This window comes from Peromyscus maniculatus, chromosome 1 (genome assembly GCF_049852395.1).
Source record: "Peromyscus maniculatus bairdii isolate BWxNUB_F1_BW_parent chromosome 1, HU_Pman_BW_mat_3.1, whole genome shotgun sequence".
Taxonomy (NCBI): Eukaryota; Metazoa; Chordata; class Mammalia; order Rodentia; family Cricetidae; genus Peromyscus; species Peromyscus maniculatus.
In genome coordinates this window covers 156,826,275-156,840,898 of record NC_134852.1, presented here as the reverse complement: position 1 = coordinate 156,840,898, position 14,624 = coordinate 156,826,275, and the positions used below count along the sequence as shown (strand labels likewise).

The 14,624-nt window shown below is 57.3% G+C and overlaps 1 protein-coding gene across 2 annotated transcripts; it reads right to left on the bottom strand.

Annotated features, from left to right (window-relative positions):
- Positions 1 to 394: 394 nt before the first annotated feature.
- On the bottom strand, positions 395 to 14,303 carry Pitpnm1 (phosphatidylinositol transfer protein membrane associated 1). Of its 2 annotated transcripts, none has more exons than XM_006980532.4 (24): positions 14,094 to 14,303; positions 13,067 to 13,185; positions 11,412 to 11,626; positions 11,201 to 11,322; positions 10,819 to 11,043; positions 9,063 to 9,389; positions 8,880 to 8,975; positions 8,677 to 8,784; positions 7,644 to 7,705; positions 7,304 to 7,554; positions 6,262 to 6,451; positions 6,051 to 6,158; positions 5,660 to 5,817; positions 5,372 to 5,577; positions 4,442 to 4,612; positions 3,735 to 3,899; positions 3,410 to 3,558; positions 3,211 to 3,321; positions 2,697 to 2,813; positions 2,388 to 2,536; positions 2,154 to 2,303; positions 1,892 to 2,075; positions 1,533 to 1,661; positions 395 to 898 (listed from the first exon to the last, which is right to left on the bottom strand). In XM_006980532.4, the coding sequence occupies exons 2-24, from the start codon at positions 13,142 to 13,144 to the stop codon at positions 635 to 637; spliced, it is 3,735 nt and encodes a 1,244-aa protein (XP_006980594.1). In that variant the 5' UTR covers positions 13,145 to 13,185; positions 14,094 to 14,303; the 3' UTR covers positions 395 to 634. The 2 variants fall into 2 exon arrangements, with proteins under 2 accessions (XP_006980594.1, XP_076412716.1); XM_076556601.1 differs by lacking the exon at positions 14,094 to 14,303 and adding an exon at positions 13,802 to 14,026.
- Between the last annotated feature and the right edge of the window lie 321 nt (positions 14,304 to 14,624).

The following is a 14,624-nucleotide window of genomic DNA, read 5'->3' as shown; positions in this document are numbered from 1 at the left end:
CTGGTCTGTTCTGAGGTCTCTGGGAGTGTTTCTTTCTGGCCAGTACTGGGCAGCACCTGGAGCCTCTAGTATTAAGTAGTAGATAAAGCAGGCATGGCCCATACAGGCCACTGTATTCCAGCCTCAGGTCCCGTGGTCCCCTAGCTTTGGCTTTTGGAGGCAGAGATTTCCTTGGGGGCAGGGGTAAGAAAGGCTGCAGAATAGGAAGCCATACGACTTATAAACTCCCAACACTGTCTGAGGCTAGGGGCAGGGGAAGGAAGTGACCTTGGGAAAAACACTCAGGACCCTTGGGGAAAGTGAAGGGGGGGCTCCAGCCTGGCCCTACTTCATGACCCTGAGCGGGTCCTGGCCCCTTTCAGCGCTTCAGTGTCCCAGACAAGTGGGCACTTGGTAGGGTGCAGTTGTTTATTTTCGTGGGTTCACACACTGGAAAAGCTGATGGGCCCTAGCCCACTCCCTCCTTCTTACCCTGGGGGCTGGGTTCCCCCAACAAATGGAAGTAATACTGAGGAGGAGTAGCCATACAGGGTGTGAGGCCAGGACTAGGGCCGCAGGTCTAGGCCCCAGTCTCCACACAGTCACTGAGGCCCCATGAGTGCCAATCAATAACCCAGGTCCAGCCACAGTCCGCTCACTCTTCACTGTCCAGCTTGAGGCTGATGCTTCGGGCCTTGCCTCTGGCCAGGGTGGTGGGAGGTGTCCCTGGACCCTCACGGTCCACCTGGCTGGGGCCTCGGGAGCGAAGCAGCTGGCTCTGCTTGCGGAGGAAGTCCACAGGGGCAGCCACAGCATAGCTGCTCTTGGCCAGCGCAGCTCTCGGAGGTCCTGAGGGGGGGTGGGAGTGGGAGCCTGCCTCCAGCTGGCCCAAGTGGGCCACGTAGCCATCTGACAGGAACTGTGGGCAGAAGGAGGTAGGGATGAGGGTACTGCCAACCTCAAGCCCATATTCCACCTTCCTTGCTCTTGCTAGGCTCCTGCACAGGACAGGTAGAATGAGTGATACTGGCAAGTTGGCAGCCTGGCTCAGCCTGGCCAGGAAGCTTCCTCCTATAGGCAATATCCCCGGCCCGTGAGCCAGGCACCTTGGCTCGACTCCCAAATCTGCCTCTCTCTAGACCTGACTCATCCTTCAGCTGGCATCTTGGGGAAATAACAGCAGTTAGCATTTAGTGAGCACTCGGGCTTTGCCCTGAGCCTTTGACCTGCAGTAAATGATGAGACCTTCGTTATAAGCTAATGAGTACAGACAGTGCTAGCATCATTCACAACCCACCGCAGAGGCTAAGCAAGGTCAGAGCACCTGCCCAGGGCCGTGGTAAAAGGATCTTATCTGAGGCCTTGAGCAGTCACAGCTCCTGTGAGCACTTCGAGTCTGTCTACAGCAAGTCTAGCCTATGGCCGTCTCAGGAGGAACAGTTCCCGGCACCACTAAGGCCTTACATCTGCCCTTCTCTTGTGGGACCCAGCACAATGGGTAGCCCTTAGCCTTGGCCCCAGGATTCTGTTCCCAGCCTTCCCTTGGGTCTCACCTGGCACTGTGCCTGAAGCTTACGCACAGCACGGCCCACGATGTAGGTCTGGCTCGGAGACAGTCCCAGTGCTGCGTACACCGCAACATCTTTCGGGGACCCGTATCCAGCCACGATGTTCAGTTCTACCTGTGGGCGGAGCCATAGGGCTGGGGGCATGGCAGGCATCCCCCAGTTGCTGTTTCAGGGGCAGCACTATTTGTGAGGAGAGGGGGGCAGGGTCCCAGTCAACACAGCTCAATCTGCCCTGTTGGCCCTAAGGACCACAGCGACCTCTTTAGGTCTAGGTTGATGGGAGTGGGCCCCCTGTCCTGTGGAGTCGGGTGAGGGCACGTTGGGCCCATTCTCAGTCCCAGTACCTCTTGCACCAGGCTCTGCAGAAACATAGCTTTCTGCCGCAGCGGGTCATGGGTGAGGCCATCGCAGAAGGAGACGACGCCGTGGGGGAAGTTGTGCTGTGAGAGCCAGGCTACCACACGGTGCTTCTGCATGTCAGGCCGGCCAGTCACGTACACGATCAGGTAGCCTGAGTCCTGCCAGTGCCTGTGAGGTGGAAGCCGGTCAGCTCCACGGTCCCGAGCGGTGACCAGTCATTGTGGCCAGCCGGGCTGCAGTTCCTACCTGACCACGTCCACAGCGCCAGCGCGCACCTTGGGGTCGCTGCCCATGATAGAGACACTGGCTGTGAAGGAGCCATCGATGCTGAAGACTACAGCCTCAGTGCCTCGGGCAACCACAGTCAGGCAGCACTCGGCGTAGGTGTGGTCGCCCCTGCGGGCCAGGGAGGCATGAGTGAGGCGGGGCGAGGCTGCAGAGCCCAGCCCCACCCACAGGAGCCCACGACCTGCCGCTTACCTGACCACCATGCGCACAGGGTAGACGCCGATGCCCAGCGCTCGTTCTGAGGGCACTGGGAAGGTGAGACGGCCTGAGCTGTTGGTGACCTCAGTGCCAAAGTGGATCCACTTGCCTGACAGTGGCTGGGTCATGACATAGACGTCCACCTGGAAGGATGGTAAAGGGCTGTGGAGGCGGAGCTCTCAGGCGCCATTTTTCAGGCAGGTGAGAACAGAGGCTGGCTGGGCAGGGAGGGGGTTTAGGCCCCACAGATCAGCTGTTAGGGCAAGGTAGGAAACACCGGGCGCATGGGCATCTGATCCTGACCTTCTCTCCAGTGAGTGTGACCACATCCAACGGTCCATACATGAAGCGCCCATTCAGCACCTGGGGACGGCCTTCACATACCACGGTGTCACTGGCCCGATGATTGGAAGTGACGTTCTGGTGGGAAAGAGAGGGTAAGCTGGGACTGGATAAGGATGCAGATGTAGGAAGGAAGGGTCAGTGTAGGAGTGGATTCGGGGCCACTCTCGGGAGGGGGGGGGCATGGAGGAGGTAGAACTGCTGTGGGAGACAATGGAGGAGCATGTGGACATCTACAGACCCATGTGAAGTCTGGTGTATGTGGCGGGGGAGTGTTCCGACAGCCAGAGCTGGACAGGACACAAGGCTGATGTCAGGTGAGGGTGAGCGAGGATCCAGCCTGACAACCTGAGCTCAGGAGAGGCACACAGGGGAACCTGAGGTTCCCAGGGGCCGAGCGGAGGCAGGAAGGGTAGGAGGACCCTGAGGATGCCTGGGAGATGCTCAGGTGGGCCCCTGGCACCAGGGCACATACCCGGATCTTGACCTGCGTGCGTTTGCGCTGCCACTTCTCTCTGGGGAAGGCGGGGCTGTAGATGGATGGTTCCTCACACTCTGTCAACTGCGGCTGCTCCTTCTCAATGACCTGCTCAGGACACCCAGTAGGAAACGCTAGCCCTCTTCCGTAGTCCTAGGCTGCCTGGCTTCTGGCCCACATCCCTGGCTTCACTCACCTGGCGCAGGATGAAGGCCACCACATCGGCTGACTCCCAGTAGCTGGCGTGGAAGAGGTGGGGCAGCGTGACCGTGGGAAAGGCGGTGAGTGCCTCAGGGCAGTACAGTGAATAGTCGATCCGCTTGGTTCCCCACCAGCGTTCCAGGACTACACAGCCATGGTGGGCAGCGAGTCAGGGTGGCCTGCTGCCCACTGCCCATCTACCTGGCCTATGGGGACTCTGCCCTCCCTCCTTTCCATCTGCCTAGGAGAAGGTGTGTACTTTATGAAATGATACTCTTCCAGACAGGCTAAACGTGCAGGCCAGGAGCTGGCTGACTTACTCTTAACCACCTCGCTGGTGGTGCTGGGGGCTGCTGGCTGGGCTGCGGGCTCATTGCCTAATTCACTGCCCTTCCAGAAGGTACCACTGGCCGAGGTGGGCGTGGAGGGCACCATCATCTCCAGCTCTTCCAGGAAGAGGCCCGAGTGGGTCTGCAAAGTGTCAGCTGGGGAAGAGGACCAACCTGAGCACCAGGCGAGGCCAGGATGCCCCCAGGTCTCTTCTTCTAGAGGCCTCACAATAACTCAGCTCCCGGGCCTCTACGCTCTTCCCTTCTAGCCTCTCTGCTTGGCTGAGGCTGAAGATTATCAGGGGACGGACAGTGTTGTCTCTGGTTATACCCAGTAGTCAACTACACCCCTATCAGAATGCCTGCTACCCCCAAAACATGCAAACATATACTACATGTTCCCCTCTAGTCCATGTAACCAAGTACACATGGAGGCCATGGTGCAACCTTACACACAGGCACAGCAGCCATTTGCACACTGGCATGCCAATGCCCCTCAGTCTGCTCTCTACATCAGTCACCACTGGCTCCTACTTGACCCACGTCCAAAGGCCTGGGAATCCTGACTGCCTCTGGGACAAAGGGAGGGTCCTTGTACTTGGGAGAGGTGACAGGATAGGTTACCTATGATGGGGGGGGCTACCTCCTGTCTTTTACTGTTCCTCTCCCCTTAATTTTGGCTAGGGGAGGAGTTGTACCCAGCAGCAGGGATGAGCCATCTCCTAGGGGAAACTTCTGGTAACGTGGTACAGCCAGGGGGGCGATGGCCTGGAACTTGGGGGCCAGCAGGGGCTCCAGGCGGGAGGCACAGGGGTCAGCGGCATGGAAGAGGTTGTAGATCTGTTCGCAGGCTGGACGCATCTGAGCCACTGTGTAGCCGGAAGGTAGAGAAAGGGAGGGTTTTGTTTTGTTTTGTTTTGAGACAGGGTCCCTACATAGCCTTGGCTGCCCTGGAGCTCACTCTGTAGATCAGACTGACCTCCAACTCAGAGATCTGCCTGCCTCTGCCCCCTGAGTGCTGAGATGAAAGGCGTGTGCCACTCCACCTGGCCTGAGAAGGTGGAGGTTTGAGCCAGGCATTGCACGGGTCTCCTGGCCAAGCAGCAGTGGAAGCCTCCAGTGGCCATGTATTGGGATGGAGCACGTCCTGCATATGGGCCCATTATTTTTTTTAAGAATTTCTTAAAGTTTCTTTTAGATTTGTTTACCTTATGTATATGAGTGTTTGTCTTGTATGTATGTATGTATATATGTGTACCATGCATGTGCCTGGTGAGCTCTGTGACTGAGTTACGGATGGTTGTGAGCTGCCATGTGGTTCCTGGGAACTGAACCCAGGTCCTCTGCAAGAGCAACAAGTACTCTTAACCACTGAGCCAGCTTCCCAGCCTTGGGAGCCCTTTCTTACAGAGAAGACCTCCTCCCTGGAGGTTCCTCCTGATGCACTCTGGGACACAACCTTGGCATATCCTTCCTGGGCCTTTCACCTCCCCGTTTCTAGCCAGGCTATGACTTTGCAGTGAAGAACAGTAAGAATCGCCCTGTCTCAGGTGAGCCAGCAAGGCTAGCGGAGATGGGAAGAAGCAAACAGGAGCAGGGGAAGGGCACCCCTTTACTCCAGCGCTCACCCTCCAAGGCGGGCATCACGGTTTTGCGTAGAGCCAGCACCAGGCCCAATGGGGAGCCAAAGAGGAAGAAGCCTGAGACCTTGAAGTCCAGGCGAGCAGCGTTAGTGGGGCCATCAGGGGCCTCAGAACCGGCGGAAGCAGGACACGAGGCTGTGCTTGCCCGACGGGGATCCCCGGCGGAGGTGGCTGTGGAGGCGACCTGTAGGCTGTGGGGGAAGAGAAACTCAGGGTATTGCTTCTGAAGTCCAGCCTGTGCGCAGGGCAGGGCTGATTGGGCAGGGCTGTCACCTGTTCTGAGAGCCATCAGGCTCAGGACTGGCCATGTCACCGGAGGTACGCTGAGTAGGGAGGGCGGAGGGTTCTGGGCTAGCACGACCCAGTCCCTCCACCCCATCTGCCAACGGGTCTCGTACTGGGCCAACCTCTGGGGAGAGCATCTCATTGTTCTAGAAGGAACAAAGGACAGAAGCATCCTTAGGCTTGAGACTCTATGACTCCCACTTAATTTGGAAGTGAGGAGACAGGCTTGGGGTTGGGTCGGGCAGAGTCCCAGAGGAGACTCAACTTTGTAGCCGGGGCCCTGCCTGCCCGCATGCAAAGAGGCCATGTTCCAGTGGGGCAGAGACCTAGAGATGGAGAAAACCCCCCTCCTGAGGAGGCTGGGTTTGGCCACACTGACCATGCTCCCACGGCGGCTGCTGCCCCGACTCCCCGTGCCCGCACTGGCACTGTGGCAGAGCGCATCAAAGCCCAGGATGCCACCAACACCGTCTCCAATCAGCACCACCTGGGTAAGAAGGCAGCACAGCTGAGAGGCTTTGTCACCCCCCAGGTGGGGCCACAGCTGCACGGGTACTGGACGCTTCCTGGGAGCACGTCTAACCCCTGACCTGCCCGCAGAAACCCGTGCCCTCCGACGAGCGCAGGAAGGCTGCATAGGCCTGGTTGGTGCGAGCGATGACCGTGGCCACGGCACCCTGGTAGCGGGAGGATGAGGTGGCCAGCAGTGGCAGGGCGGCCAGCGGAATGTGGTCCTGGGAGCGGGACAGGCTGTCGCCATCATGGCTGTAGGGGCTCAGGCTGCAGGAGGAGAAGGTGTGGGGGGTGGGTAAAGGCCTTCAGTGTAACCACTGCCACCGAGTCCCCCGGGCCCCCTGGGCCTGCTAGCAAGCACCCTGTTGTGGTGTGTCAGACCTGAGAGGCATATCCAGGCATGATGGTGCACCCCGTGACCCCCAGCACTCTGGAGCAGTGATTCTCAGCCTTCCTAATGCTGAGACCCTTTAATAAAGCTCGTGTTGTGGTGACCCCCCCCCCAACCATAAAATTATTTTATGGCCAATTCACAGTAACTCATAATAATTTTGTTATCATTATGAATTATAAATGTCAGTGTTTTCTGATGGTCTGTGGGGGTCGCAACCCATAGGCTGAGAACCGCTGCTCTGAAGGCTGGGCTAAGAGGATTCTCACAAGCTGACCTACTTCAGCTCTAATGAATCCCAAGCCAGTCTGGGCTGGAGTGAAACCATGTCTCAAAAAAGCCAAGTCGGGTTGGGGCAATGGCTCAGAGGTTAAGAGCACCGGCTGCTCTTCCAGAGGACCCGGGTTCCATTCCCAGCACCCACACGGCAGCTCACAACTGTCTGTAACTCCAGCCCAGGGTATCAGACATCCTCTTCTGGCCTCTGGGCACCAAGCACTCATGTGGGGCCCAGATATACATGTAGGCAAAACACCCACACACATAAAATAGCAATAAAAGCAAAATCAAAGAAACTGATACAGGACTGGCCCATTCACGAGCAGGACTGATTCAGGTGTGTGATTCTTCTCCCACCCCAGACCTTCCTGATCTTAGGAGTCCCCCAAATAGATGACTGCCCCTTGGGGACCCTGTGTGTGCTCCACCCTTCCACCCCTGGCCAGTACTTGGAGACAAGGGCATAGGCCGCTGCACAGATGGGTGGACAGGGCACCAGCCGGAGCGCCACGTGGCCCAGGGCCTCGGGGAAATGGATGCGGGTGACGGCCTCAAAGGCCGTGCTCAGGGTTTGCACATCGGCCTGCTTGGAGTTGGTGTCTCCAGGGCCAGAGTCCAGGATGCTGCCGCTGTGTAGGATGAGGAAGAGGGCATGCACAGAGCATGCCTCAACTCCTAGGTCCCCTGCTCCATCCAGGCCCTGAGGGACACATGAAGTATGAGGTGTCAGATCAGTGGCCAGTCAGCAAGTGAGCAGAACATGGACACAGAGTAGTTGAACATACTTGCCTCTGAGTCCCTGGGAGCTCGGGCCCCATCGTCAACGCCTTTGGTAGCCATGATTGCAGGATCTAAGGCAAGGGAGAGCCAATGAGAGGGACCAGAGGCCCTTCAGGTACCCTAGTCATGAAGACTTCCCGGTGCTCCCCATTTTACTCTTAACCAAACCTCCAGGCCATTTTATATTCTAGGCTTTTCTTCATGCTGGCCCTGGGATGTTACCACAAAGTTGTCTGGCAAATTTCTCATCCTGACCCATGTGACATAGTAAATCACAGGACTGGGGATTTAGTTCAGTGGTACAGCACTTGCCTAGCAAGCATCAGGGCTTAGTATCCTACCTCCAAATAAAATCACAAAAGATCAACAAGACAGTATCAGCAACCACCTCAAGGGAACAGCAGAGCAGCCACGAACCACACAGGGCTATTTATATTGAAATGAATTAAAATGCAATACAAGAGCCGGGCAGTGATGGTGCACAGAGGCAGGTGAATCTCTGAGTTTGAGGCCAACCTGGTCTGAAGAGTGAGTTCCAGGACAGCCAAGACTACACAGAGAAACAACTGCCTCAATAAACAAACAAACAAACAAACAAACAAACAAAAAGGACAGCAAAGACTACACAGAGAAACACTGCCTCACTCACTCAGTCAATCAATAAACAACAACAACAAAAAACCCCAAAACAAACAAAGAAACACATTTTAAGTCACATGGTGCCAATGGTTACCACATGAGGTGGCTCAGACCTAGAACATTTCCAACGTCTTAGTTCTCTTGAACAGCATTGGTTCAATCCTTTAAGCCCCAGCATAGACATCAGTCCCAACAGAAAGTCTTCCTCAATACCCAGGAGTCTCCCTGGTGCCACCTGGACCTGTCTGCATTTTCCTCATCCATCATTCTACCCTTTATCCATCCATTCGCCATCTGAGTATTGAGAACTCTCTCCAGACTGACACTCCTCAGGGCTGAGCTGTTCTGAGTCCTTGCTGCACACAGGGTGCTAGTGTCTGGTACCCTGAAATGAGGTCTTTACCTGGTACCCCCTCTACCTCAGTTGGGGAGGCAAAGGCATCGATAAAATCATTGGAGTTCCATTTGGTCATCTCCTTGGGGAAGACCTCATCGCTGTCCGAGAAGCCTTCTGAGGGGACAAGGGGTTGTGTCATGGGGTGGGGTGTCTTGTCTTAGGTACTCTCCAGTACCCCCACCCTCCATAAATATGGCTTCTATGCTGACCGTGGGCATCAAAAAATTCTTCCTCGGAGCTGTTCTCAGAGTCTCGGGCAATGTTCTGCATGCGCCACTCCGACAAGCTCTGTGGAGACACACCACCTGCAGGGCCACCTGGGCTTCAGCTTGGGAGACCAGGTGGGGTGAGTGGCTCCCTCCCACCCCTGGTTCCTGTACCCCCCGTCTCACCTCCATGTTGGGATGAGTAGGAGGAACGGGAGGATGAGGACCACTGCTTCCCAAAGCTGGCATCTGGGGAGGCATCAGGGCCGGCAGGGGCCTCAGGCCCGTCAGGGGTGCCAGCACTGCTGGTCCCGGGCCGGGCCTCAGTGCTGGCTTTCCCAGGGGTCTGGGCCTCAGGTCCCTCACTGCCAGCGTTGCACTTGGCCATGCGCTGAGCCAGCATGCGAGCAGTCTCCTCCTCCAGAGCCCGGATGTCAGCCATGCTCAGTTCTATCCACTCATCCTGCCAACACCAGGCCTGGCGGTGGGCCCGAAGCATCACCCTGCGCAGACCTGCAGATGCCCCAGGCGTCAGAACCGTGCCTCTCACCACCATTTCCCTACCATTGCAGCCACATGCCCGGTCCGCCAGGTTAGGTAATGGCTCCCTTAAGCATACAGCCCACCAAGAACCACGCGGTAGAGCAGGGTCTGTGCTATCTAGGGGGCAGGATAGGAGACGGGGGCATTTGTCTCCCTGTTCCTTCTTATTTCTTTGGACACTCTGAGCACTGACCCCGTCACTCTAGCAGACAGGACCAAGGCTTGTGGCTTGCTTTCAGCGGCTTCCTGCTGACTTCTGCTGAGCAGCTAACCGTTAATTAAGGTGTTAACAGTTAATGAAATCATCATGGTTAGTGGAAGGTGTTAATAGTTAATGGAAATTCTGGCAGTCTTCAGAGGGTGGAATGAAAGACAATACCCATTCTGGGATATTTTCATCTTAAGGAGAGAAATAAAGTTAAGAGACTCCGAAGAACCTAGGAAGTAAAGTAATAATGGCTGAATTGCAAACCTCTGGAAGGAGAAGCATTAGCATCCTAATAGAGGTTCTATGTTGGTGATTTTCACTTTCTCATTTGTACTTTTTGGTCTTTTTCCAAATGCATAACAGGGAGTCTGAATTACTCTCTAAACTCAGTGTCCTTGTCTGCAAAATGGGAATGGCAGTAGCCCTTCTTATAGGAATGTCATGGGAGCTACAGGAGGTCCTGCAGTAAAAGAATTCTCAAGGATCTGGTACATGCCGACCCGACGCTCAGCACTGGCTGCTGTCACTACCCTCACCTCCTTCTCGGGTCAGAAAGGAACATTCAGATGCTGAGGTGGCTCACAGCTTGCTGGAACAGCCACAGGGGGTCAGCAGTGGATGAAGTAGAACCCAGACTACGGAACTCTAGCACCTAGGGATGGTCTCTCGGACCTGACAAGTAAGCAAGGCTGGGTAGCAGCTCTGGGGGTGGGGTGGGGAGGTCAGTTCAGAAGAGGCTTCGAACTGGGTCTTCAGCATCAGGGCCATAGCTGTGACCCTGGGTGCTGGGGAAAGGAGGGCACCCTATGGACAAGGGTCCCGGAATCAGTGCTTCTTAGCCTGCAATCCTCAGCCGATCCTGTGAGGGCTGGTGACCCCTCCTGAGAGCCTCACAGTATTCCCAAACTCAGGAACTTCACAAAGACCGCAACATCTTTGAGTATCAGAGACAGCATGGGCCTCGGAGACCATGCTGCCAGCTTCTTGTCCCTAATTCTTTCAGGTAGCTCAAAGCGGGCTCCCTTGACTCCTAGCCAGGCTACACTACTCCCCCCAACCCCCCTCCCACTCTGTGTTCTACCCTAGATGGAAATGACGGCTTCATGTTGCCATGTCCCCAGTGGATGGGAGCATTCCTGGTTCCAAACATGGGCCTAGTGCATGCTGGGTATTCCCTGTCTGGATGCTCACCGACATCATGGATGAACTGCTCAATCTTGGCCTGCATGCCCCAGTAGCGGAACTCAACCTTGCACAGCTTATAGGCACACATGAGAGGTCCTGTCTGGGCCGCTGTCCGTGCCCAGTCATCAGCCAGGGGCCCTCGGCCGGTCTTGACTGAGCGGTACAGCCGGGGATCCTCTTCTGCCTTGTACTCTCCTGGGGCTACCGCATCCCGCACGATGTCAATGGTGTCTGAAGAGGTTTCAGCCAGCACTGAGCAAACCAAGCCCCGGTCTAATCTCTACTCCCCACCCCACCCCAGGGGTTAGGAGGAAAGCCCTTCAGAGACAGGAAGGTGAGAGTCAGAAATGGGGCTTTAACATCAGCAGGGGGCCCAAGAAGGCCTCACCCAGGATTCTCTGTCTCCTCTCAGCCCCACTCAGGTTGAAGACGTTAGGCTGCTGCCCCCCATCAGGCAGGTAGTAGGTCTCTATCTCAATGGAGAATTTCTCCACAAAGGGGCAGGTGTACCTGGCAGAGGGCAGTATGAAAGTCACTGCCGTGTCCACAAGCACTGGTTCCCTAACAGTCCCCAGCCTGTGCCTACCTCCCACACTCACCGTGTTCGAGTGTAGGGGTAAGCATTCCAGGATTCCTCCTCTACCTGCAGGGCAGCCTTGGGCAGCAGTGCCCGGAACCAGCCTGGGATGTGGGAGCCCACGTGGTACACCTTGTGTGTGTACTGCCCGCTGCCTCCAGGCCCGTCCGTGTAGGGCCGGTTGGCCAGGATCTCCACGCCGCTCCCCTCACCGCTAGACTCCTCCCGGCTCTTTTTCTGCAGTCCGGGACAGAGAAGAGGGACCTCAGCCCTAGCTTAAATCCTGGGGTCCTCAGCTTGGTTCTAGTTCTATGCATAGCCTTTTTAAAAAAAAGGTTTGTTTATTTTCAATGTATGAGTGTTTGCCTGCCTATATGTATGTGCAGCACATGCTTGTCTGGTGCCCAAAGAGGGCATTGGACCCCCAGAAATTGGAGTTGCAGTTGATTATGAGCTGCCCTATGGGTTCTGGGAACAAAATCCAGGTTCTGTGTAAGACCAGCAAGTGCTCTTAACTCCTGAGGCAGCTCTGCAGCCTGCACAGCCTCCTTTTCCGGTCCCTGCAACTTCCTGAGGTTGGGATCACAGGTCCTGCCCAGTTCCCATAGGGTTCTACAACCTAGCACTTGATCTGGTCGTGGATTGTTTGGAATGTAGAACTGTGATTTGTTGACAAACAGAACCTCCACCTGCCACAACTTAGGCTGTAGCAGAGGGAAACAGAAAACAGGAAGTGAGTGAGTGCTCTGAGGAAAAGCATGACCAAGGGTAAAGAGCTGAATGCGTAAGGTGGTCACAGAAGATCTGACCGAGAGGACAACATGACCATGGCCTTGCACATGTGGTGTGTGTGTACACAGGGGGACTCAAAGCAGAAAAGTTGGTGCAGGCTTGGTAGTAGAGCGTAATGAATATGTTCAGGAGTAGCAGCAAGTCCACCTCTCCACAGAATTGACTTGCCCCTTCCCTTTGGGACCTTATTCCCAGCTCCTGGGACGTCCTTCAGAGTGTGAGGGCCTGCAGCTGTCCTTTTATAGCTCTGAAGCCCAGAAGTGGTTCACTCAAGCCCACTGAGGTGGGAGGGAGCCTTCTCCACTCCTAGACTCATACTCCACAGGTCTGGGGAACAGACCTGGCCCAGACCCCTGAAGCCCTGATAGCTCGTCTTGATCCAGCATCTTTCTCACAGCCCAAGGCCAGATGCCTTTCCTCATCATCCAGTTCCTGCCTGCCCCGTCCCTGCCACAGTTGGGGGCCTGATCTACCTGCCACCCCTCTGATCTCCTGGGAATGCTAGGATTCTACACTTTTCCCCAGAACCCCTTCCTGCTTAAGCTACCTACCAGCTAGTGTCCCTGGCTCCCCAGTCTCCTCACAGACTGCTTTCCCTTCCCCCACGGGATTAGATTCTTAGGATTAAAGGAGACCATATGTGGGCTGTGCAGGCTGGGCATTTAATGGATGGGAAGCACCCGATGGCCTTTCTTGCCCTTCTGCCCCCTGTCCCTCCCTTCTGCTTTAATATCCAAAGGATGTCTTTTCCTCTTCTGGCCTACAGAACCCACTAACGGAACTGGTTGGGGGCATCCAGCGGGACTAACCCCCTGCGGCCTGTGAATTCCTGCTTCACTCCGTCGTGAAGCGCGGCTCCAGTACAGCCCTCCCCACCGTTCTCACCTGGATCATGTAGAGCTGGGCCACCTGGTACTCGTCCAAGCTCATGGGCAGCAGGATGTGGTACTCCTTGATGAGCATCCTGAAGACGCTCCGCTGACCGCGTGCGGCCTCCTCTCCTCCTAGCGCAGGGCACCGCGCGGCAGTCAGAGCAGGGCGGCGGTGCGCGATCCCGAGCCCTGCACGCCCGCCGAGGGGCTTGAGTCGTGGAACCCCATGCCCGGGCCCACCGCGGAGGAGGCAGAGGCGAACCCAGTGTTGCCTCCCGCACCGCCGGAGCCCGGAGCAGCAACGAGGCTCAGAGCTGACCTCTTTTCCACGCAGCCCCCGCCCCCCCGCCCGCCTGTCGTCATGGCAACCGCGCACTGACGCGGGCCCCCCAGAGCTGCGGACGCGGGCCGACACGCCGCAAGGCCAGCCTCGCGTCTTCACCGGGGCCGCGTCCAGCGCCCTCCCCAGACAGCATCCCTCCGAGCCGCGCCCGCTTTCTAAGACCAGAACCTTAGGGACCCGCCCCCTTCACCACTTCATCCCCTCGAGTCAGTGGGGTTTCCGTATACCCCACTCCCAGACGTCCACCTAAACCCTCGTCCCCCAAGGTATCTCTCATGGGGGGCGGCCCCATGTGCCTCTGCAACTCTGCCAATGCTAACTTACCTCTCGGTGCCAGATAAACCCCTCTGCGCCCCCCGAACCTGCCTTCACCACCCTAGTGGGTACCCGGGTCCTGAACTGTACCCTCGGTTCGCGCCGACTCTCCACTCGTCCTTGCAGCCACCCCATCATCCTCCCACGAGGTTGCCCATTCCGGGCTGGTGCAGGAACGGTCTCTCCGGCCTCCGCCCTGGGAGGCCCGCTCTGCCCACCTGCGTCCCGGCCCGGCGCCACAGTTCCGCTGCAGACACCCCTCCTGCCCCCACCTTCCACCCAGCGGGCGGGCGAGAGGCCCTCTGTCCCCACTTCCCTCTGCTCAGCGTCCCGGTCGCCAGGCGCGCTCTTGACCCGCCCGCTCACCGATGTCCCCTCTCACCTCTAGCTTCTGGCGGGCGCCCCTCACCCGGCCCGGGCAGGGGCGGCCGGCCCCAAGGTTGGAGTCCGTTGCGCCCCCAGCCCCGGCCTCGGATTCCAGATGGAGCCCGACCCTCCGGAGGCGCAGAGCGGGCCCATAGTCCCGACCTTTTTCCCGGTCTGCCCGCCGGCGCCCCTGCTGTCCCTCCCCGCCGCGTCACTGCGGCCGCCCCGCCCCCTTCCTGGGCCCAGCGAGCCCTCCCCACCCCGGCAGGGTCGGGGCAGCCCCGCCCGCAGCGCAGCAGGGCAGGCCCCTGCCTTCCTTCTCCAAGGCAGATGGGGAAGAGGCCGGTGCCCAAATGCCACAGTTCTTGACTTCTGTGCTGTCTGGACACCCAGAGGTTTCATTTCCCACCCTGGCCCGGCCAGGGCAGCCCTCCTGTGTGTGTTGAAGAGGTGGAATTGGACATGGCTGGGTCCCAGGGTAGAGGAAACGCTGCATCTCCAAGTTAGCCAGGAACTGGTAGCTCTCCCCTTGGTCTAGGGTTGGGAT